Source organism: Corvus kubaryi, unplaced genomic scaffold (assembly GCF_017639235.1).
Source record: "Corvus kubaryi isolate FWS band 111438036 unplaced genomic scaffold, C.kubaryi_AGA036_p1.0 66, whole genome shotgun sequence".
Taxonomy (NCBI): Eukaryota; Metazoa; Chordata; class Aves; order Passeriformes; family Corvidae; genus Corvus; species Corvus kubaryi.
The window spans coordinates 27,236,624-27,261,768 of NW_024582054.1; the positions used below are offsets into that span (position 1 = coordinate 27,236,624).

The 25,145-nt window shown below is 49.1% G+C and overlaps 1 protein-coding gene across 2 annotated transcripts in view; it reads left to right on the forward strand.

Moving 5' to 3' along the window:
- The first annotated feature begins 5,192 nt into the window (after positions 1-5,192).
- Positions 5,193-25,145, forward strand: part of KIF26A (kinesin family member 26A) — a 101,701-nt gene continuing 81,748 nt past the window's right edge. Inside the window, exons 1-2 of one of the 2 annotated variants that reach the window (XM_042047126.1) lie at positions 5,193-5,374; positions 7,706-7,951. In XM_042047126.1, the coding sequence (XP_041903060.1) occupies positions 5,240-5,374; positions 7,706-7,951 (381 nt within the window). In that variant the 5' untranslated portion in view covers positions 5,193-5,239. The remainder of the gene's footprint in view (positions 5,375-7,705; positions 7,952-25,145) is intronic. The other variant, XM_042047127.1, reaches the window with a different exon arrangement.

Genomic DNA, 25,145 nt, shown 5'->3' on the forward strand with positions numbered 1-25,145 from the left:
CAAGGAAGCACAGGTAAGATGAGCAGAGAGTAGAGCGCCAGAAACAGGCACCCAAGCGCAGAGCTGGAAGGAGAGCTACTTAGAGGCAAGACGGAGTTGGCCAGCCTGACTCACCTCGGGGACAGAGAGGGCATCTGCCTCTGGGGGTGAATTTAGCCACTCTTCTCCGTGTGTTCCCCCTGTCGCTTCTGGTGCAGGCATATCCCGCCTGCGGAGTCACTGCTGAGGCATTGCAGAATCACCCCGGAGCTGGTACTGGTATCCCCCTAACTGGTGACCGGGAGAGGGCCGGGGGCTTCTCCGAACACCCTCCCCCCGGGCCCCAGGGGTGTCCTGGCGGTCGGTGCAGCCCTGCAGCTTCAGCCGGGCCCCGCCAGTTCTCCGGGGTGGCCGCGTCCCCAGGTGCGTGTGAACACGCGCGGGGGAAGGCGGGGGGCTGTGTCTGCCGCTTTCACCGATACGATCGCTATTTTCTCCGCAGCGTGCAAGGGCTGAAGTTTCCCTTGATGGTCTCAACTGCCCGCCCCGCAGAGCAATTAAACCCAGAGCCGGCCTGATCAACATAAAGGGGAGGCCGCACAGCAAACAAACAAACCAACCCAAAACAAACCGGCGCCCCCGCGGCTCCCAGGGCCCCCCCGCGCCCCCCGGGCAGCCCGCGGTGGAGAGCGCCCGGGAACGCCCCGAAACCTGCAGCGCCCCGCGGGGAAACAGCTCCGCTTTACCCGCAGGGAGCGGGAGACACCCCCGGAGCCCTCCCCGCTGCCCCGTGGGCCCCGGGGCTCCCCGAGAGGGACGAGGCCGGGGGAAGCCGCCTCCGGGGCGGCGGGGAAGGGGGTTCCCGAGGGGTCCTGCTGCCCCCTCTGAGGTCCGGGCCCCCTTGGTTTGCCTCGGGGCCGGCTTTGAATCGGGCCGTGCCCGCCTCCCCGGCCTCCCTCCCAGCCCGCTCCGCCATCGCTCTCTTTAAAGAACCACTCATTTATCGTGTTTTCCTAATTATGTTTTATTCAGCTATTCATGAGCTATTTGGTGTTCCACTGACTAGGGTTATTCTTGCTCTGCTTTCCTTTCCCTCCCTCCCCCTCTTCCCTCGCTTTGATGTCCTCTTGCATATTATACAAACAAGATCAAAAGCTACTTTTACCACCTCCGCCAACCTCACACAATATTTGTTACGGGAGAAAGTGTGTTTCGGGTCGAAACGCTGGCTTGTTAGAGAGAGGTACTACCCAGCTGAAACCGGGGGGAGGGAGGGGAGAAGGGGAAGGGGGGGGCACAATATCAAGTACATGAACTTTAAAGTGAGCCCTATTACCACGTTGTTTAAAGGTCTGATCATGTCAGGTATAATACTGAAGAAAAATGTTATGTCGGACAAAATGCTTATATTTTCCTGCAGTATTAATGAGAAGCTTGCCCTGGGCTATTTCCCCATCTCAGAGGGCAGCAGATGCAAAAAGTCCTTGGGGAGTAGATCTTTGAAATTTCATCAGCATTCATGGGTGACCTAGCCTTTTCAAGCACAATGATAGACATGATAAATCATCTTTGCAACGAATTGTAATTATCCTTTATATGGCCAGGTTGCCTCTTGAAAAGCAGATATCTAACACTTTTCCACATTGCTTCCAGATTTCAGCGAGGGTGTCAAAAGTCTTGTGCCATCCTTCTTCCCTGCTGCTGACCATGTTGTGTGACATTAGCCCTAAACCCCTGAGTGTGCCAGAGTCAAACTACTCTATTAAGTTACACGCTTGCCTGTATTGAACTAAATTTAATTCCTCTTCTCTCTTACCCAATGAAATTATGTGGTGCAGTGTAAGATAGGATTAGAAGTATATCATTATAGCAATTAATACTATAATGCCTCCATGATTAGTGTGCTACATTGAATTTCATGGATTTTTGCTCACTGTTGCCTAGATTTCCCTTGGGTCCTCTAGCCCAAACCATTGTATTCTTAGTAAATTAAATGTGAAATCACAGCAATATACTTAATAAATCCACTATCACCTGTACAGTGTATTAATAAAGGGGTCCGGTGCAACCTGTACAGCGTCACCTTGCAGCCTGAGATGCACACACTGGGAAGGCCATTTCCCTCGAGATGGGAGCTGCCTACCATGTCCTTCCTCTCCTGCCCAATTTTCTCTCTGCTTGCAGAGCAGGCCCAGGGGGGCAGAACTGTGGGAGCCCAGCACTGCTCACCCCAAAGCAGGGCACAAAGGGGATTAATTTAGGCTCGCGGCTTGCAGGCAGAACGCCTTGCTCCATGGTTATTTGTGGAAGGGAATGCATTGCAATGCAGTAACCCCACACCATGCTTGGGGACTTGGATGAAATCCCCCACCCAGGGAGGTTCAAGCCTTTTCCCACCTCCCCTCAGGGAAGAGGCGGAGGTCTTTAAAGAGAAGCCTGTTTGAAGTGGCCCTGATGGAAATGGGGTTATTTCAGAGGTACAGTAATGGCTGTCTGGTTATCTGCAGCCAGGGCTCTGTGGAGGGGAGATAAGATATTTATTAAGAGACCCGTTTTAATGCTCAGGGATCGCTTTCAGAGGGCCCAAGAAAAATGGACTTTATCTAGTATATTATTATGTACAGTCACCCTGTTGATGTTTTACTTTAGTTTAGACACCATGAATAAAAGGTAATAACTTTCCCTTCAGCTCGTTTATCGGCAAGACACCTGAGGGCAGTGGGGTGGGGAGATATTTGCTTTAATAGGGGTGATTAAAGGAAGACTCTCCAGGATTAGGGGTGAGGTTGGGGTTGCACAGGGACTCTCAGTGCCTGACATTCAGGATATCTTTTAGACCCAGACCTTCCTAGGGACTTTGCCAAGAGTCAGGGAAGAGGGAAAAACTGTGGTAAGGAAGGGAGATGTGGTGGGCTGGAGGTGGCATGAGGACAGGGAAGGCCTGGGCTCTCTTTGAGGCCAGGCCAGCATGGTGTGAGTGCTTAAATTTGGTTGGTCTGAAAATGTGGGGGATGGAGACAGATGCCTCAGGCCTTCTCCAGAGCAGGCAACAAGCCTTCATTTTTCTCTGCTGTTGAATGTTTCCAGGCCAAGGTGGGAAAGACTCCAATGCATGGGAAATGACACTTCATGCTTCTGGTTCTAGTGATGGGCACTGTTCTATCTCATGCTGAACACCTGAACTGAGAGCCTGGGTGGGGACACTTTTTGCCTGGACTGTTGATGTCCATACCACCATTTTGCTTGAATAGTTTTTCATTCTGCCCTCCTCTTCACCCACTTCTTCCTACTCCCTTGGTAATGTGACACCTCCCAAGCACGGGGATCTTCTGTGGCAGGGGAACATCCCACTTATGCAGGTGAGGGTGGTGGAAGACTGAATGCATAGTGGTGCGCAACAAGACAGGAGGCTGGGACAGGGTTGGTGGGGGGTGAGAGGGTGAGTCTGGGCAAGATGGCCCAGGGATTGAGTCCCTGCAGACACTATTCCCAGATGGATCCAGGGACCAGCTAACACACTGGCACATCTTGGGTCTGATATTTGGACATCAGGAAGGGATGCAATGAGGAGCCAAACAAATCCTTGCACCTTTGCTGTAAGCATCTCACCACTCCCATCCTCCTCTCCTCCCTCCCAGCACTGCTTGAGTGCCTGCCTGTTACATCGGTACACCTCGATCCTACAGACAGACACATTAACTCACTTCCTTCATTTAACACACACAATCATCATCAGCTGGAAGCCCAGAATAGGCAACTGAGTAAATTCAGAATAAAAAAACTACAGTGTCTTTTCGTGGCCATAGAGACTTAAGACTTCTCTCTTCTCTCCCCTTCCTCTATTTCCTTTCTTTCCTCCCTCCCTCCCTTCTCCCTTAATTCCCCTTCTCTTTCCTCATCTCTATCTCTCCTTTCCTCCTTCCCTCCCCGCTCTCCTGTAGCCGCCACTGTCCCGTAGCTCCCTCCCGACGTGCCGGGCTCCGACCGGGGCCAGGCTGCGGGGCAGGAGCTCAGCCCTGCCCCGGACGCAGTTGCGGATGGGAGCAGTGGGCCCGGCTGCCCCCCGCCCAGCAGCACCCGGTGGCCGGGCGGGGCGGCCGGCGCGGAGCCGGTATAAACAGATTATTCAACTCCCTTTCACTGCGGACTGTATGAAGCTGCATAATGCCTTTGTCGGGGAGGATTATTTGTTTAGCGGGAAAGAACGCGGGAAGGGATTAACGCTTTGCTCGGAGCCCCCTCCCCGCTTCCATCCATCCCGCCCCGACGGAACGGGCCGCTCCTCAGCGGGGATCCCCGAGCTCTGCCCGGCCCCCGGGCTGGGACACGCGGCGGAGGCGGCGGCGGCGGCCGGAGCGGCAGCCTGCAGGGAGGGCTGCCCGATCCGGGAGCATCCATCGGGGCACCTGTGTCTCGGCCCCTCGATGAGGAGGAGCTCGCTCCTTCCTGCCGTCCGCACCCACTGCAAATACAATTAAGCAGAGGGGAGAAAAGAGGGGGAAGCTTTTTGGAGAAGTCAAAGGCCGCGTCCCTTCTGGAAAGTGCTTCACCTCTGCTCCCTCAGGTTTTCCTTTTTTTTTTTTCCCCTTCCCTTTTTTTTTTTTTTCCTGTGCGTGTCTTTTTTCCCTCCTAAACTGACTTCACTGGCAGCTTTTCCCTCCTTGCGCTCACCCCAGAGGAGGAGGAGAAGGAGGAGGGAAAACACAACCCACCAACCCAGCCACTAAACCCACCCAGCAGTGGATGGGGGGAGGCAGGAGGCTCGCAGTGCGGGCTCCTGGCCAGCGGGAGGTGGGAGCCCCCTCGCTCGGCGAGCTGATGGCCGGCGGCGGGGGAGCAGGGCGCTGCCGGCCCCGCGCACCCAGCGCAGCGGCGGCCCCGGCCGCGGCCCCAGCGCCGGTGGGGCGCTGAGGGCTCCGCGCCCGCGCTCGCTCGTCAGGCAAGGTGCGCTGAGGGGGGATAAAACGGGAGGGAGAGCGGCGGAGAGCAGCAGAGAGAGGCAGGGAGACTGGCGGGTCTGCCCGGCTGCTGACTACCTCACCCCGGCGGCGCATCCTGGCATATGACGGAGTAACTCACCCGCGTCTGGCTTTTTTTTTTTTCTTTTCTTTTTTTCCCTCTTCTTTTTTAAAGGGTGGGAGGTGTTTGCTATTTTATCCCCCCCCCTTTTTTTTTTCTTTTTTTCCCCCCCCCTCTGTGTGCGTGTGTATACAAATACATCGCCTCCGCTCAGGGAGCCGGATATTTCCAACCCCAAACTATGGCTTTTCAAAAATCGCCCGATGCCTCCAACGCCACGAGGAAAAATCCCGGCCTCTTGGAGATAGGAGCCTTGTGTTTGGACTCGGAGATCATCTTCGGCTTCACCAGCCACCTCCTGCGGAGGAAAGCCAAGGTAATGGGATCTTGCCGTGGTCCGGGGGAACTGGGGTCCGGGAGGGGGTCGAGGGCCGACTCACGGGAAGGGGGTGGCAAACTTGGCGGTGCGAAGTTGCGGGCGGCGGTGCCGGGCAGGTTTCAGCACCACGAACAGTCCTGGCGGCACCGCGGAGCGGCGCGGAGGGGCGCGGGGGGACCGCGCTGCCGGACTGCTCCTGGGGCTTCCCCATGGGGACCGCGCCACCTTATGTGACCCCGGTTTCAGATGGGGAGTGGTGGCACCGCGTTTTGCTATTTCCAGGAGGGCTTTGCACTTACCGAGAAAAACAGGTTGCTTAGCCCCGTAGCGCGGCTCACCCCAGTGCCGGCCGGGAAGCCCACCCCTTTATCCCCCGCCCCGTCCAACCCGAGCCTTGGAGACGCGGGAGGGTTTTGCAGACGTTGTTTGGGCACAGGAGATTTCGGAGGAACTTCCCGGAGAGCAGCATTGCCCCGAGCAGGCGGGAGAAGGAAGCCGGGGCGCAGCGCCCGGGTGCATGTGTCTGTGCCAGTCCCGCTTCCCCTCCCGCCCCAAGAGGGGCACACGGCAGCTCCTGGGTACCAGCCCGTGCCCTCCGTGTCTCCGCTTCACTCCCGCACCCAGACTTTTCTCGGGCTGCCGGCGGGCGGTCCGGGCGGGCGGGGGTGGCACATCACAGTGCAGGAGGGGCTCTGCCCGACGTGCGGGGCGCGCCTCAGGGCTGTGCTCGTCGCCCACGGCCCCAGCCGTGCTCCAGGGTATGCACCCTTGGGGGTGGGGCCGGTGGGGCGCTTCACACACGTGCTTGGCAGAGTCAGAAAAGTTTAACCGGCGGGGGAGAGGTGCCTCTTGGGCGGGATTATTTTTTCCCCACTCTTTGTGTTCGGCGCTGCCCACTTCACCACAGACCCTACCCCACGCGCCAGCAGCACCCACTCGCGCGGTGGAGGGGAGGGGGCCCAGGAGCCGCGTTGGCATCTCCGGGGAAGCGGCCGCCTTCTCCCGGCGCGGCCCCGCGGGGCTCCGGCTGCGCTCGGGCTCCTCCGTGGCGGGCGGGACCGCGGGCGCGGCGGCGCCGGCAGGGGGCGCTGTGGTCACAGAGACGGCGGCGGCCGCGCCGAGCCCACGGGGCCCGGGCACGTCTCGGCCCCGCCACCGCCGCCCGCGCGGGACCGGCCCCGTGACAGACAGCGGCACGCGCTTCTCTCTCTGGGGGCAAAAACTAAAAAAAGGAGAAAAGTGCTAAATATACGAGCCGGAGCGGCAGCCAAGTAGACAATTAGCTGCGAACGTTAATTTCTCCATCTGTCAGGTCAATTTTCGCGTGTAGGAGCATCCCGTCGCGCCCGCTGAGCGGCGGGGGAGTCGGCCCCGCGGGGTCTGTGCCCCGCGGCACCGCGCATCTGCCCGCGGAGGGGGGGCACCGTATCCTAGCCCGCGCAGGAGAGCGGCAGTCGCGGGGCGGAGCGAGGGGAGCGGATCCCGGCCGGACCCTTGAGCCCCGCTGGCAGCTGGTCCGCACCCCCAGCGCCGCTTTTCTGCCCCCGCGCCGGGACCCGCACCCCGCGCCCGGCCCTTTTTTCCGACTCCCAAGGAACCTGAGTGTTAGAACGTGAAGGAGGCAACGACTTAAGTGACACTGATTTTGGGACTATCCCGTAGGGTCACTGTGAAATGGCATCTTTCTCGCCCGCCGCTATCCCAAACCTAAACCCAAACCCCAGCCCGCCCCGGCCGACGGTCCCCCGCCCCGCTTACCCCACCCCACCCGCCCCCGCCCAGCCCCTCCTCCCCTGTCCTCCAAGCACTTTTCCAGCTTTTTTTGCCGACGTGCTCCTGTGGTCTGGGTCCTTCCCCGTGCCGCCCTGGGGAGCTCACTCCGCCTCCGTCTCCCATCCCAAACTTCACTCCTGTCACTCCTGTCTCATCATGGGAGGCAGCATCACCTAGAGCGGCAGCCCGGGCGGCGGGGACGCGGCGCGATCACTACTGGCACCCCTGACCCTCGCCCCGCCATGGGTGCCCCGGGCCGGCCGCGCCGCCGGGCACCGCGCCGCCCGCACTAGCGGAGCGGGGCGCGGGGCAGGGGAGCATCCCCCGCTATCATGATCACGGCCGCCGGCAGGAAGGCTCTGGGACCTGATCCCCGGGCGCCGGGGGTAAGTTGCTACAACACTCCTCCCCACGGCTGAGCGCCTTTTTTTTTTTTTTTTTTTTTCCCTTTTAAAAAAAAATTTCCCCCCTTTTTTTTTTTTTTTTTCCTCGCGAGGAGGGTGGGAGCAGCGTTGCCTCCGCGTCCCGCGTTGCTGAGCTGTGCTGTCTCCGCAGGTGGCGGAGGGGAGCGCGGCGCGGGAGCTCTCCCCGCGGAAGAGGCCGCCGGCCGCCGCCGAGGAGGAGCGCTGCGCCAGCCGCCCGCCGCCCGAGGGAGCGGGAGCCGCCGCGGGGGCCGAGCCGCGGCCGCTGGAGCGGGCGGCGGCCGGGGGCTGGTGCCGGAGCTGCCAGGCGCAGCTGGCCGAGCTGAGGAGGCAGGCGGCCCGGCTGGCTGCCGGCGGCTGCCCGCCCAACGCCCCGCCGGTAAGTGCAGCGCCCAGCACCGCTGGGGGGTTGTGGGGAGGGGCGCGGGAGCCTGGACCCGGCCCGCACGGGGTCACAGGTACATCCCCAAAGGATTTGGGAGGCGAGCGTGGCGGCAAAGCCGGAGATTTCCAACCCAGGAGGGTTCTTCAGAAGTTCAAGGATTTCCCGTCCCCGGACTTCTACCAGAAAGCGAAACTGTGCGGCTGGACGCTCACCCGCTGTTACAGCCACCGGCTGGCAGAAACAGTTAAAAATAAAATAGGGAGTTTGGGAAGAGGAGCGAAAGAGCTGAGAAGCGGCTGTGCGGCTGCTGTCCGGGACGCGCCCTCGGGGCCGCCCCAAAGCCGTGGTGCCGGGAGCTCCCCGTGTTGCTCCGCAGGACCTGGGGCCGCCCAACCCTGTTGACAGCGCCCCGGGGATGCCGGCTCGGTGTTGCGACTGGGATTTGCCTTCATCCTTCCTAAGAGAAGCTGCCGGTGGTAGACGTTCAGCTCCTCCTTCCGAGAAGCCCATAAAGTGCAGCTGAGAATCAAACACTCATGTTTATGGCACTGGAGGAAACTTTGAGGGGGATGATTTTTGAGTGGGCTGTGCTTTTGCCCTCGGGGTACTTCAATGTGCCTGGCTGGCTGATGGGCTCACTCCTGTCCTTAATGTCCCTTGGGCAAGCATTAGCTGTGTCATTTTCCTCCAGTTTGTGCTGCATGGTGGCACTTCATATCTGGTAGGGAATGGAGAAAGTGCATGATGATGCCAAGAGGTTCCCTCTTACCCAAGTGCAGCTTTATTTGTGTGTATTGTAATTGTCTGCACAGTTTTTCCTTTCCGTGTTTATGTCTAGCAAAGGTCTTTATTATCCTTGTCCCTTTTCCTTTGTCAGAGCAGGTAGGGCAAAGCTTTTGAAAGGTGAAAAAAGACAGTCTTGGTATAGAGTCTTGCCTAGACATCTGAAGAGATCCTGAGAATTAGCTGATGGGGCAAAATGCAACAGAAGACCCTGAGATTCTGTTTCAGGACACACAAAACGTGTGTTGGGGTTTTGATAACATTTGGAAGTAACGTATTGTTTTCTAAACAATGCTTATCTGGATGTTTGCAAGAATGGGGAGGAGGGTCTGAAGAGGAAGCCAAACCCTACTGACCTTCATTTTCATTCAGAGAGTTCCTGTATGATCTACAGAATTCCCATTGAATCTAAATATAGTTTTGTTTGGAAGTGCATTGTGGAGCAGTGTCCGAATGCAGAGTGAGGTTTGGATTTTCAAGCCAGGTCCAAAGCCCTTTGAAATCGAGAGGAATCTCTCTTTTGACTTGCTGGGTTTGGAGCGGGCTCTTATTTCTGTGGTGTAAAAGGTGTATCTTACCTCCCTGGATTCAGGACTGCTGGACCTTTTGTTTTCTTGGTTGCTGCAAATGGTTGAAAGGAGTTTAATTTGCCATGTGAAATGCCTGAGATAGGCTGTTTCAATGAGGAGCACAGAAACCCCTGTTCCTGTTGTTGGGGTGGGCCTCTGCCATGAAGAATTGTGTCCTATCTGGGAGCGGATCTCTGCCATGGGAAAAAAAATTCCAGTGTAGGAGAGTAGGGGGCCTCAGCCAGGTGTTCAGGTGAGGAGACCTGTGAGCAAAGGCCTGTTTGTGTGGTCTCCTTCCTGCACGTCTCAGGGGACTTCCTTGATAAGCACTTGATGATGGGTAAATTAATCCCCCTTTTCTGCAGGGTTTCAAAGCATGCCGAGGAACGTAATAAAATAGGAGTCGTCACAGTGTCAGAACCTCAGCAGACCTGAGCACGGAGTAACAGATACCTGGAGTTTACTCAGTGTGCAGTATGCAGTAGGGCTCGATGGTTGAAATTTTTTGGAAACTGTATTCTCTGACACTTGTGAGACCTGTAGCCTAATTGCAAGCTCAGATTCCCTCTAATCCTGGTGTGGTGAGCAGCTCCTCAGGAAGGAAGATGCAATAAACAGTTGTACTTACTGCCTCGTGAGCGTGAAGTAGGTTAGCAGGAGATAACAGTCAGGGGTTCGGCTACTCAGCTGCTGTGAATTGGCCTTGCAGTGGGAATCTGATGCAATATGCTGGCAGGGTGAGCACTGTGTAATGTTTGTGCCAAAAAGGCAGCTTGCTTGATTTTCCCCCCTCCCTTTCTTGTTTAATTATATAACAAGACATCTGAAAAAGCAGCTCCTCTCTGTAAGTTTCATGCCCGTACAATGCAAGTCCAGAGTTTCTTACAAGCTCTTGTAATGCACTGTCAAACTAAGCAACTACTGGATGAGTAAACACTAGAAGGCTGCTGCTTGGAGCATGCTGCTCTCAAAGGATTTACCTCCTTTGCCATAATAATTAAGAGATCTTTCAGCACAGATTCAGAAAGGTTTCCACACCTGGTTGAAAGCCCTTTGGAAAGGTGGGTGGGTGCCTCAGAGATGAAAGAAGGGCTAGTTTCCTGCTGTTGATATCTTTCCTGATGAAAGAGTGGAGGTGTATTCTCATGCGTGGGGCAGCTGACAAGGGATTGAATTCACATTAGAATAGAAAGCCAACGTACTGTTTGCAGTCTGCAGGGATAACAAATCTAATTACTTGAGAGGGCTATGATTCATACAGTTTGTGTTGTTATCCTTTCAATTAGACATATTTAAAATATATAAATAATTTAAAGTTTCGGTGCTCAGATGATGTGCATTGATTACAGAATACTGTTAGTTGTTTGCCTTCTCTTCAAAGTCCTCCAAATCTCTGTGGACAGCTGATAAAAAGATACACCTCTTTGCTTATGTTAAAACTCTTTAAAACAGTCTCCCGAGCACAAGATTTACTTCATCCTACACTCTCAATTTCCTTCATTTTACTGCTGCTGCCTTTACAGTTTTCCACCACAGTGAGGCCTGTGTGTGAATCAAAATGTGATTTTCATTAAGTGTGGATGGAACCGAGCAAAATTTAATCTGAAATTATCCCAGATTAACATTTTGGTATTGCAGTTTGGCATCAGTTACTGGGTCGTGCACTGAACTAACATAGGAGGGAAAAACAAAGTGTCTTGGTTTACTCCTAATTGAAAGTTTTGCAGGCTGTGTCCCTGGAGAGTTGGTAATGGGATACAGGATCCCTACTGCCAGAGTTCTGGCTGGAGTGGAGAGCAGGTTGCTGTGCCTGGAAGTTGTTGCTGTTGGCAGCTGTGGGACAATCCAGGGGAAATGAGTTGGTGGTCTGTGTCTCACTCCTCGTTGGCAAATAGCCTTGTCACAAACCACCACAATTACCACTAATTGGCATAATTGTTGGCAGTTTCAGGGACAGGCTGAGGACTGAATGGGATGTAGATTAAATTAGTAATAATATTACTTAGCATTACTTACTAAATTCTTCATAGTGCTTCAAAAATGCCAATTAATCAATTTGTGTGATGCCCTTGTTGGGTAAAACCCAAACATGCTCTCATTTCTGAAGAGGTGTATGTCAGAGTGAGGTGTGTGTCTCCAGCAGGAAGTGGAGAGGCAGGAACTCTTCAGTATGAGAGATGTGCTCCTGTAGCTGCATTTCTAGAAGTAAACTCTGTGCTGCCTCTGGCACAGGCAATAGCCTTAAGGATATACAGCTACTGTAAAATGGTTTTAGCTAATGCCTTATGAGCAGAGGAAAAAAGGCCTTGTGGTGTGAGGAATGCACACACAGATGCAACTACATCCACAGAAGGGATTTACACTGGTGTAAATACTTTGGTTGTAGAAAATTAATGCTTGTGCCCAGGTATACTGTATTAAAAGAATTGTTTTATCAGTACTGAAAGGAGGCCAAGCCCAGCAGAAGTTCACTTTGGAAGTGATTAGCTTGGATGATCACGTTTCTCCCAGCCCAGGGATTCAGACAGCCCATTTCACTTTTCCCCATCCACCCTTACCCCCAGTCTGAGCAGTTACTACGGTAGCTACTGACAGTGCAGGCGGGTGCCAGAGGCAGCATGAAACAGGGCAGAAACATTCATATTGTGTTATAGCCTGAGTTCAGGAATTTCTTGCTGTCTTAGTTTTAAAGAGCTTCTTTTCTTCCCTGTTCTGTTGTTTCATTTTTAATTTTTACCCGTTACATTATCTGCACTGTGTGTTACATGAGGCACACCACTGAACGGCTTCCAAGGGTCTGAAGGACAAAGAAGACAGTGTGGCTCTATTGTTGATGGGGTTGGCAATTTTTCATTCCCCAATACCTAGAAAGTCCTGTATTCCCAGTTGCCCAGGTAAGCTGCACCTGGGTACGAAGTATCACACTGCCAGGCCTGGTCTGCAGGGAGCCTCAGTGACCGGGACAGGCTGTACCTTTGTTGCTAGTGAACCATGAATCATTTCAGGGAGCTGAGCAAGTCCTAGCCTGCTGTATCCTTGTCAGGGCTTGGATTTACATTAGCCAGAGTTGGAGGAATCTTGGGTTCTCTGGGAAAAAAGGGAGGATGGCACTGGCTTTAGACGTGCTGTTTACTTGGATGTGTCTTACCTGTGCAAATGCCAGACCGTGCTGCTGGACTGAACTCCCATCACTCCTCCTTCTGCTCAGAATGATGGTCTCTTGGGGGCACAGCTGTATGTGCTGCTGATTGCGTCACATGAGGTGGAGATGAAGAGCAGAGTTTTGGGATGGGCATGCTCTTCCCTGTGGGTTTCTCCTGTATGCTAAATAATCCCCCCATGTTTCCGCAAGCAGCATAACTAGGGAAGGAGGGTTTGGTAGGATGGATTTTCACTGCATTTGTTCTCCCCATCCTTCTGCATTAATCCCAGCTGTTCCCTCCTTGTCCCAGATGACTCCATAAGAGACAGCATCTTCTCTGCAGCTGCGCACACTGTTTGGTTGACAGTAAGATAGTACTTGGACATCTGGCTGCTGCCAAACAACTAATAACACATGGATACTGCCCAATTTCTCTCACAGACAGTTTGTGGAAGTTGTAGGAAATTGTTCTGAGCCTTCTACCTCAATTTCAGATCATTTGACAGGTTCAAAAGCTGTTAAGGAGGGCTGTCAGTAAGAAGGGTGGAAAGAAGGGCAGTGGAGCCATTCTTCTTGCTTTGGAAAACCAGGCTGAGAGGACAGGCATGGGGTTGAGGACTGTGGTCTTAATGTGTGAGAGTCAGGGATGCTTTGTAATTCCCACCTTGGCTACTCTGATGGCCTGGTATCAGCAGAAATAGTGGCAAGGAGAGCTCATGTGATCCCTGGCCCCCAGCACCTGCCTCCTCACTGTGGTGTGCATTGTTGAGTGCTCCAGGAGCCTGTGCTACATGTGGAGCAACCTGGGAGAGGGCTCTGTGTCCTCAGTGTTTGCCTTCAGGGTCACGTTCCCCTGAAAGAACAAGGATTCAGAGCATATGGGGGCTTCTTGCACCATTTGAGGTGCATGTGGAATAGGTCTAAGCTTTAGAAGCAATCCTCAGCTTCACTGCATTTTCCTTCCTGTGCCCGTTGTTTTCTATCAGTGTGTCAGCCCTTACTACTGGGTAGCCCTTACTGCCTTGAATTTGGGAGTCACAATGGTGACACAGCTGAGTCTTGGCTAAGTTTGGGGTCCTCTGTTACTTAGGGGCTCTTCTTATTTTCGTGGGAGGTCTTTCTGCAACTGCGTTGATATGGGTAAGGGGAATTGAGTGGGAGAGCTGTCTTTCACAGATTGCTCTCTAGAGGAATCCAATTTTCACAGCTCTTTACAAGCACTAAATGCACCTTAAAATGTTCTATATTTAACATTTCAAAAATACATAAGTGGAAAAGTAATGTCTTAGTTAAAAAACATGAAACTACGGGGCATTTTTTAAAGATGCACATTAAATATTTAATTTTGTGAGAGAGACTCTTGCAGAGACTTGGCCGTGGAGTGCTCCAGGCAATGAGCTCAGATGTGGATTTCAGGTACGTGTGCAGTCTAATAACAGGGTTAGTGACAGCACTGTGTCAAATGTGTTGACACGAGCAGTTCCCCTGTTTCAGGCAGCGCAGTCGTTCCCCGTATGACAGGACAGGCTGTGGAAACTAATTGTAATGAGTTTGCTTTAGACACTTAGGATTTTCAAGCATGGCCTTTTAAAATACAGGTGAGAGGGATTATCTTGCAGTTTGGATGCTGGAGGCAAGAGACTTTCTCACTGGGGGATCTGAAGTGGGGGAGTGGGGATTTCACAATTAGCTGAAGGTGCTGTGGTCTCCCGGCTAGCTGAGGGTAATTAGTGTTGCTCTGGCTCTTTCTCTGGCTAATTCCTTCAGCACCCTGCCCTATTAGGGGGAAGGGAGGAAACACATAAACCATTTCAAAATCCCAGGGGGTGGAAAAGAGCATCTGCTCCTAACATCTGAGGTTACTTTGAACCTGTTGAAATATGTAGTAGCTGCTTTATTGTTTTTGCCAAGAGTTTCCACCTACAGTGATCCCAACCTCTGACTTGTTAACAGTGAGGTTGTTGGAGGCAGCAGTCATCCTCCTCCTCTTCCCTGGCTCACAGCAGCTGATAGTGGCTGCTGCTCTGGACCTGGCACTGCAGGGTGTAGGAGTCTGAAACCACCAAGACTTTCTTTTTTTTTTTTTCCCCTCAAGACCACTGTGTTTTCCCCCACTGTGTTCACAGTTGCTGCATGTATCTCCTGCTGCTTGGGTACCCCAAAATAGCTGCACTCTCTGGGCCTGAGTTGTCCTTGCCACAGTGACAATGCTGATGTAGAGAAGAGCCAGTTAGTCCCTGGGCTTTCAGCTGGCAGGTGAACATTTTGTCATGAAAAGTGAGCAGAGATTTTGCTTCACCCTGGTTACATGAGGAGAATCTCTCTGGAAGCATCTGCATGTCTTATGGAATATTTTTCCATGCCAATGCTGTTGCCTTTCTCAAAACTGATTACCTTGAGGAACTAGATCTATTTGGATATTGGTCACACTGAGTATGGCAGGCAGCTGTCCAGTTGGAAGTACTGTATCTGCTCTTTATTATTTACTGGAACTAAGTGGAACTTGTCTGGATTTGTCTCCTTGTCCTCTGACTGCAGACCTGCAGCACTGGAATAACTATTTTGTATTTATGTATTCAGTATATCCCCAAGTGGAAGGCATCATTGGGAAGGTGGGAATCTTTTCTATTGCTGGCTGTGCTTGTGATTGGGACCTGCCTGACTTCTTTTACAAGTGTCTACTAATTTTGTGTAGTCTTTCACCTGAGTGGTGTTTGGGAGACAACCTGGGCCTTACTTCCAGGAGAATCATGCTCCCTGCTGCGTGTGTTAACAGGAATTGTGTCCCACTGCAGGGATTCAAGATCTGAATGAATCCCCAGATCTGTCACTGAGTTTGTGGGCAAGCAGCTGCTGAATTTGGGCAAGCAGCTTAATATGCATGGGCTTAATTTCTCTTCTGCTCAGCAAAGAGAAAATGCTTCCATCTTTTGTCCATTTCCAGTAAAAACATCTTTTGTGGTGGGGACTGTCTCTTGCTCATATGGCATTAAGCATCATCAACTGCTGTTAGTAGAGCTGACTGCTCCTGTAATATGCATAATAAGAATATATAAGATAGGAACATAGAAAACAGCGGGCTCTGTGACTTGAAACTGAACTTTCAGGTCAGATGTCAGGGAGGGGTTTCTGGAGCTGGGGTCACTGCAACAGCAGAAGGAGCAAAAAAAGCTGGGGATTTCAGATAAACTGTAGAGGTAGTAGCAGGTAGTCCTGAAAATCTGCTGGTTCACCAGCAGAGGAATGGTGAGGCTGTGGAAGGAGACTGAAGGTCTGTGGTGTGTGTCCAGCTGAAGTGGAGCTTCGGTAAGCAGCAGGTACCAGATCAGCTCAGGGTGAAGGGGTTAGAGCTGTGCTGATGGTATCTAAAAAAGGTGTATCTGCATACTGCACGATGCCTCCCTGTGATGGAACTGGAAAGCTGCCTTGTGGAAATGTGATGTGGCCTTGTAAGCTAGGGCCTCTTCATTGGCTTCAGTCCCTCCTACTGCTGTTGAACTTTATACCAAGGTGTATTACTTATTAGTTTTCCATAAGAAATGTGTTACTTTTAAATGGAAAGAAAGGTAAATTTTATAGAGGAACTTAAGAGCAAAGCTTCAAATTACTATTCCAGTCATTAGCAGGAGTAATATATTCTTCTCTAGGATAAGCTAAAGTGAATGTAAATCTTTGGCATATAGTTCTTTGGACTTACTTTGCTTTGAAGCTGTGTGAGTCTTTAAGACGTAGCTGGCAGATGTTCATTCTCATGCTGGAGAAAGAATGTTTAGTGTAAATATATCCACCTATTTTAGGCAGCATAATGCCATTGTTGTGTGTTTGTTTTATCACCAAGAGTCTGACTGCCGTATACATCACCCTAATGTACAGTGAATCAGGGAAATCTCAGCTCTTGCTCACACAAAGAAGCTTAAGTGAGTACAACCATCCTTCTTTGAGTCAAGTCTTAAAATTTGTCTTCGATCAGCATTCCTGGAGTTTGCAAGCTGCTCTGAGTTTCATCTGGGGCTGGGCTGGCATTACCAAACATCAGTATCTGTGCAGGATTGACTGGAACACTGGACAGCTGTGGGAAGATGATCAATTTTCGTTTAGCTCTTAGCAAATCTTCCCCTGATGTTGCTGAGGGATTTTACACTGCTGGGTGAATGGGATAGGAAGCCTTCTGTACAGAACTGAAATGTGATACTTCTGGCTAGGTGGGCATTGACTGGCTTTCAGCCTGAATGGTGAAAGAGAAGCATTAGTCCTAGTTCTCCCAGCATTCAGAAGGTTATGTTTAAATGTGTTTCCTGTTTTATTGCAACATACCATTTGTTACAGCATGGTTTGTGTTGCTGTCCATGTGTATACATTGATCAGTGCTGATTGTACTGTAAATGGGCAGCGTTTGGCTTTGTGTTTGAACTCATTTGGGATGTTAGATGTACTCAGCTTGTATTGTATTCTCTTTTTATTGCCTTGTGTTGTTCTCACTGTATTGTATGTTGTAGCATGTATTTACTCATATTGGCACTGCTGCTTTTCTCCTAAATCTTAGACTACAGCAGTTTCCTACAGCTTGCATATAGCTTTATCAAGTAAAAATTTGTTTGCAGGCGTTGCCTACTGCTTTTGCATCTGAACTCCCTGAGGAGTTCAGGGATGGTGTCTATGCCCAGGGTACATCACATGGCCTTCAGTAGAGTGGTGCTGCTGGGTGTTTTGGAGGTGGTGAGACTACTGAAGTGGTTGAGATCCGTGGCACTGTGCTGGACCGGTGGCACATGTCCAGTTCCCACCCCAAAACAGGGCAGCAGGAGCTGCCATCCCCAGACTGTGAGCTGTTTCCAGGGACTCTGTGGAGTGTGACAGTCTTTACAATTGTCAGAAACTTGAAGACAAACATGTGGCTTGTACGATCAGGAAACCTGGCCATCCTTGTTTCTATTGCTCTACTCCTTTTGGGTCACCCATGGTGTTCTCATATACTGCTGCCTGGCCCTGGGAAATCTGGTTCCAAGGAAGCACTCATTAATGATGGGAAACAAATTTGCTCTGTAAAGTTTGGCCTTTTAAAGGATGGAGGAGAAGGAAAAATGTCTTTGCCTCTGTCATTTTTGAGCAATGCTTGGTGCTACTTTTCTGGTCAGTGAGCAGAAGATGGGAGGGCTGGTTTGTCCCAAATACCCTTTTTTAGAAGATGTGCCTTAGATGTAATATGATCTTTAATACAGGTACTGTAGAGTGTTTGTAAGCTATCTTGAAAACTATGCTGTGGGTGAGACATGGGGCAGGATTTGGCCTATAACTGTTTTGCCTGTAGCTTGAAATACAAAGTTAAACCCAGAATTTGCAGTCAAAATGTTCAGGTGTTAGTGTAACTTGTATAACTGCAAGCTGTGAACTATTTGTTTGTCTTTCTCTGAAGATTTTGCTGCAAAGGCAGGCAAATACATTTGACATTCCTCCAACAAGCTCTCACAAGGGTAATTTTGCATGGATGATTGAGTGGCATCGAAACACTGTAAGATATTGTCCTTTTGTGGATTTTGTAAAGAGGAGATACAGTTGTAATAATTCATAATATGCACAGAATCTCATCAGTCTGCTGAGATAGCTTCTTTCAGCAATTACCTATAAGAATAAAGTAAAAAGCATTTATTATTGATACTCACTTTTCACATACTAAGAAATACTTCTTCTGATATTGTTAATTTTTTATTTGTAGGCTCCAAAGTAGTGTAGAGTAAGACAAATGTGTTCAAGGAAGAAAAATATATGAGTTAATATGTTAAGTTTACATATTTTTCATTTGATGGATTTATGGTTTTTAATTACATCTTCATGTCTTGCATTGGGATCCCTGGGGGCCCTTTCTGAATTTCATACTTGGACTCTTGTACACATGAGATGCTTTAACCTGCCACCTCGTGCAGTCTTACTGCTGCTTGACTGACCCCTGGTGAAGTTACTTGTTATTCAAGTTTAAAATCTGAGACTTCCACAGAGAGCTAAATGATTAGAACATTTGTGTGAGTGAGAGAGTTTCTCATGCTGACACATTGTGAAACACAGGCTGTGAAGGGGTTTCTCTCATTTTTGTGTGGAAGGTGGACTTTGTGCTCAGCACTTGCTCAGTTGATCGTGAGGAGCAACACCCTGGCTCAGCCTTACTGGCTCCCTGAGGGCAGTTTGGCAGTGGGAAGTAGTCATGTCTTTGGTAACAGCCCTTTGGGGAGCCATGGCTGGGTTTAGGGAAGAGTATTTTCAGCAATATGTCATCCTGAATGTACATCTCCGTACTTCTGTCTCCAGTTGCAGGCGACACTGGATTTCATTTCATAGCAGTTTGCATCGTGGTTCTTCTATTGACAGTGGAATCAATAACCTGTGTTAACAGGTGGAAAATGAAGCCTGTTGGCTCTGTGCAGTTTCAGTTGATTTACATGGGTGAATTGCAGAGGAAGCCAGGCTGCACAACTGGTCAATGTCTGTATTCCAAATCCATCTCTCTGTGTTGGTATCATTACCACTTTTCTCCAGCACATCCTCTTCATTTTCTCTTCAGTGGGAACATAATTACCTGTTTATGTCTATATGTGTGGAAATAGTGCCAGGATCTGTTTGTTATAACTATTATACAGCTTATTGAAGAGGCAAACAGCCCTGGCTGACAATTTTCAGGCTTTCCAAAAGAAATTTGCTTTTGGGACTGACAGGGAGTGTGAATATTCAGGCACAGCTTGAGCTCCTCTTCTCAGATTTCTGCTGTGTGTTCTTTTATTATTCTGATCATGGCTGCTCATAAGCACATGCAGCTCAAAAGCAAAATCGCTCTGTTTGTGCTATAAGAATTTAGTTGGGTTTCAGCTTCTTATTGCCTAGTCTTTTGATGACATGAAAGATGTGTTGCGTGCAGGGTTGGCTTTCCTGACTCACCCTGAGTTCTTCACTGAGTGTTTTATTCCTGTGGGAGGGTTTGGCTCTTGGAGGATTGGGTGCAGTGAGAAGTGTGGAGTAGATAGTTAAAGAACTGCAGTGAAGTGAACACAAGTGAGAACACAAAGGCATTGTCCTCTGAGGTGATTCATTGGAAGTCTCTACTTTATTGTTTTCTTTTTATAGTTTCTATTTTAATTTCTCTTGGTAGAATCATAGAATATCCTGTGTTGGAAGGGACCCACAAGTCCAGCTCCTGGCCCTGGACAGGAGCACCCTGAGAATCACACCACGCTGGTCCAGGCTCAATCTGATTTTTTGGAGATTTTGCCACTGGAGCAACAGTCCTGTTTGCTAGTGTGGGAAAATAGTCCATGGCATTCTGTCCTTCCGAGAGGCTGTACTTGTGCTTTCTTTGGGAAAGCTGTCTCACTAAGCATAATGGTAAGAAATGGTCCACCTGCTGCTAAAGAAGTGAGCTGAAAAATGTCTGTGGTCATTCAGCAAGAAAAAACATAGATCCACTGAGTGAAAAACATATTTCTCTCTGTACCTGAGCAGGATTCCTGAAGACTGTGCAACAACAAAGAGTTAAGGTAATCCTGATTTTACAGGGTAGCTCAGATGAGAACAAAACAGGAGTGTCATCAGTGAGAGATTAGAATAAGCTTTGTTATCTTCAAAGACTGTTTACTTAGCAGTTGGAGAATCGCTGTTTGTAGGTAGAGGTAGGAAATGTCCTGGGGCAGGTGGGAGCTTGATAGCATTACACAGAGCCCACAGTGTGTCTCCTCATGCATCCCTGCATTGCCTCCCAGCCTGCTGGCTGCCACTGCTTTTGTGTGCACCAACCATACTGAGGTCTTTAAGAGATTGCCAAGGTTATTTTGGATGCTAAACACTGAACCCAAGCAGTATCCTTAATTTCTACCAATCCTGGTACAGTATCACTTGTATTTTTCTTACATGTATAGATCTATAAGTTTTCCTTAAAGTATTGGTTAGAGGTATTTTAAAAATCTCAGAGTTGAATTCTGAGGATAGTTACCTACCCTTGAGTATTTCAGCTATTGCTTGTTATCACATGGAAGACAATTTGGATTTGGGTTTTTGGAGGATTCTTGTGCAGCTCTTGGATCTTTTCTGCAGAATTCCTTTTGACAGCAGTTAAGTTACATCTGATCTCCAGAAAAAGGACAACCTGATTTGCAGATTTATATGTAAAAACTGCTATAAACTTAATTTGGAGCCTGCTGGGATGCATGTGCCACATGCAACTGTTTAGCAAAATCCTTTTTTTTCCATGAAAACGTTCCTGTAAAAGTGGTCTTGAAAGCGAATTTTTGCCTCATTGACATTTTTCAAAAGACAAAACACAGATGCAGTGTTCCAGGCAGATATATTTTTGTTCCCAGCTGTTTTGAATGCTCATTTGATGTTAAGTCTTTGTTCAATTCAGTCCTATGTCATTAATGACTCTGGAGTAAGTAGGTGTGCAGTGCTGGAGGAAATCCTGTTTTATGCGTTCCTGTTCTAGGGGAGCCTCAGAAAGACTAACAATAATGTGTCTTGGTGAGGTAATGGGTAAACATAGTAAGAAATAAAATGTGCTTATTCCTTACTGAAGCAGAAAAATAGCTTATGAAGCATAATGTTGTCTTTGATAAGTGTAGATAATCTGACCTGCTTCCATCTGTGGATTAAGGCATTAACTGGGGAAGGTGAAACAGCTTCTTGTAAAGAACCTGTCCCTCTGGTTGCAAAGGAGGTGTCAGCAAATGTTAATGAGGATTAAAAAGGGCTAGGACCCCAGTCATAACCCGGCAGAGTCACATGAAAGGCTCTTCCTGCCCTTGGTGGTCAGTGAATTCCCACCTGAGGTTGAGGGTTGTGTTGTGCAGTTCATGTGGGCGCTGCTTCCAGTCAAGGGTGGGTGGTGCACAGCAAAGGTCTGGTGGAGTCTTGGGTCTGTAGGTATCCTCTTCATGGTCCTCCCAAGATGCAGTGGGAAGGAGAAGATAGGAGCATCCGCCAGCTTTTCCTTTCCTCTGCTAAATGAGTGAAATTTAGTAGAAGTGTTTGTTTTCAAGGGTTCTTGTGGGAATTTCTTCATCAAGTTCTTGAGGAAGTTAAGGCTGGATTTGATCCTGGTCAGTAGATGGGTAGTAAGTAGAAAAACAGGATGAAATTTTGTGGACTGCTTTTTTGAGAAGAAAATGTGAAATTGTGTAGTTTTTCCATCATCCAGCTTCCACAGCAGCATGTGTGAATACAGTGAAACATCTGAACTCCAGCCCGCTCACACTGTCTGTGTTGCAGACCTCCTTAGGGACCCAGGGCAGTTCAGCTGGCATTACATTTTTAGATAAGCTTATCCCATTTAGCACATGCATTTTGATCAGCCTGTGATTACAGACTGGTGACTTGCATGCATATGTACCAGGGCCCTGGTGTTGGTGCTCCTTACACATGCACTGGTTTTAGTGGTTTAATCTGGTCTGTGCTCTTCAGCCGTGTTTCTAATCCACCTCTACCTTCATCTTTTTGACTAAGAAGCAGCAGAGATCCCTTTTCTTTGAGTGAGTAGGCAGAATCATACTTGTGATGTGTTTTAAGACTACTTAGAAGATAAAAGCTTATTTAAATGCTTGTGGTTTATCTGGTTTTGCTTTATTTGATTGCTTAAATGTCAGCCACTCCAACAGTTTTAGTATTTTCCACCTTTGCTTGGGAAGTGTCAGTTGATGAGAGGGCAGCTGATGTGCTGAAAGCATCACTCCCTTAGGAATTTGGTGTGTGAAGTGTTTAGCTGGGAAGAAAGCCCCGTGACAGTTACCCTTTTTTGTTTTCTTTTGCCTTTTTCCCCCTGAAAAGCTGTGGTTTTGCCCTGCTGGTTTAGTGGTTAAAGAATGCTGCAACTCTGTTCAGCTGTGCAATGCCTTTCAGGTAGTGAGAGGTATCTGAGGAATGAGAGGGATCCCATGGGAATAACTGGCTGGCACTTGGTTGACCTAATCTGACGGGTCTATACATAGTCCCAGTTCCTGCCAAGAGAGCATCTGATGCAGCAGCAGCTGCCGGGGGTGTGACCCCTTCTGGTTTGTGGGGCCTGCGTGGGCATGTGCCTCCCTCCCTGTCTGGTGGGTGTGTCTGCCTCCAACCCTTCCTGCTCTGCTGTGCTCCTGGAGAAGGCTGCCCCTAGGAGACCTTGGCCTAGGTGGAGGGAGCTGGGATACCTGTGCTTATCTTCTGTAGAGGAGCAGCTGATCGGGGCTCCATTATGCACACAGTGCTTATTGGTGGAGTGTTTAGGGGAAGGGAGTGAAGGGATGGATATGCATTTGGCATCACAAGCTTGCAAATGCCTGGTGAAAAGTGCAAAGCAGGAGGTTGCTTGAAGCATCTCCCTCTCCTAGACCCCACTGTGTTACTGGCTCCAGGTGAGCCCACAGGAAGGATGGAAACCATCCAGTTGCTACTGCTTTCCAGAAACACTTGAGATCAGAGTCTTATGAGTATGTATCACCTCTCATGTATCTTGCTTGTTTCAGGTTATGTTGTGATGGCAGTCCTGATCATTATCTCATTTTAATTTTCTAGAGCATGATGTATGTGGATACACCTACTGCGCTCAGAGATTTCACTGCGAGATTAGAGACATGTTTAGGAAATTAGTAATGAGAGAAAAACACGTAATTAAAAATGATATCAGTTTGGAAGCTCATCCATCTTCAGCCAGCTTGCTGGAAGAGAAGGGAGTCTTACACAATACCTAGTGGTGGGAAAATGCATTTGGCTCTCTACATTTTAAACAGGAAGGAACTATTTAAATGACAGACTTACAATAGTAATTGGGGCATTGACTTAAGAACACTGGATAACGTATTGTAGCTGAGTAATGTTGCAGTAATTCTGTATAAAGTTAAGGCAGATCTTGTTACATTTGTTTTCTTTCAATGATGCCTTCACACAGTTTTTTAGAAACTTATTTGGAGCCTTTCTAAAGCAATTGGGTAATTGTACTGAAAATAGCATTCATATTTTGAGGTAGTCATGTTTGCATATGCCAAATACCGTCTGTAACATTATGAGGATGCACACTTAACAATTTATTTGTTTCCTGAGATATGCAATTTTATGTGAAATGTCTTAAATTCAAAATCTGCAACAGAATTTTAGCTCTTCATCCCCAATGACCATTATAAAGTTGCCATATGTCTTAAAATGTGCTCAGCACAACTGCAATTGCTCAGACTGTGAATTTCTTCTCATTTTATGATGAAATCCTTAGTTTAGAATAATTTTATTCTTTAATAGGGGAAACAACATTTGGTCATATATAGTTTGTTATAAAATGTGGTAACTTTTAAGCATTTCAAACATTACATGTGCTTCATTTGAGTTTTTATGTCATTTTTCATGAACAATTAACAGTACCTTGTTGTCATTTTTGTCATGAAATGCCCATAAACTCAATTATTTTCCTGTTTGGTCCAACTTACACAGAAAACCTAAGCAGATGTCAGAGCAATAACCAGGTGTACGTTGTAGTACTTTGCAAACTTTTAATTGCTGCAGGGATGTTTCCTAGTTAATGGCTGTGTTTATTAAGTGCTACTATCTGTTGTACCTTGTTGAGGAATGTGCCTTACACGTGGTATTCTCAGGCTGAGGCTGGCTGGTTTATGCAGTGACAGCCTTGGAGTAAGGGATGTGCTTTTTCAGAGGGATGTGCTTTTTCAGTTATGTTGTTTGTAGTGTGGTTAGCAAAACTGCTGAATTGCTTGTGGTGTAGGGTCCTGTGTAATCATGCATTCTGTGATCCTTGGGTGGCTGCTAATGGTGGCTGTTGACTGTCCATCCGTTAAGAGATGAGTGTTGTTATCTGGGAGGATGGACAGTAGGTGAGGAGAGCGTGGCCAAAATGACTTGACAAAGGTCAGCAGTTCTTGGTGGTGCTTGGAGCAGGGAGCCCTTAGTTGGTGGCCAGGGGACCCTTTGTCTCTGGGATCTGGAGGTCAGCACCTGTGGTGGAGAGTGTGGGCATCTCCTTGGCATTCTCTTTTGTACTTACCCATGGAGAACTGGCCTTCCTGGAGAGGTGTGAGGGGAAGAACAGTCTTTCTTGACAGCCTCCTTGGGGTCTGTGCTGTTGTGCATGAATGGGGAGATACAGATACGGATTGAGGATGGCTCTGTGTTCACTGCCCAGAAGCAATAGCACAGTGGGAAAAGCAGACCCTTGGTTCATGACCCTGTGCAGTCCTGCAGATTTGTACCCAGAGCAGGCCAAGGAGCCAGGATTGGTTCTGTTAAGAGATATATCATGTATTGATGAAAGAATGAGAGAGATCATCTTTTCCCAGGAATTAAATAACTGCTTCCTGGATGAAAGGACCCAACATCTGGCTCTTGTGTTTCATGTATTTTGTCATGTAGATGTAACTGTTTGCTTTGTTCCTGCAGTAATGTTAACCTACTAATGCAGGAAGCTGTTTCAGGTCAGTGAAAAACTGCATATACATCTTTATTACATGTACTTGATTGTCTTTAGCTCTTTATAAGATATAATTAGCACCCAGTAATCATATTGTGGTGCTGTTTCTGTGATTACCCTGGTAGTTAGTGTGCACTGCAACCCATGTTTTATAGACTGGATCTAATGTTGGCTTGATTGGAATAAAGGATAAACATCGGCCTGTGTTGTTGGCCAGTTAATTTCCTCACCTTTCGGCTGCCCAGTTCCATTGCCTCCTGCAGTTCTGAGTAA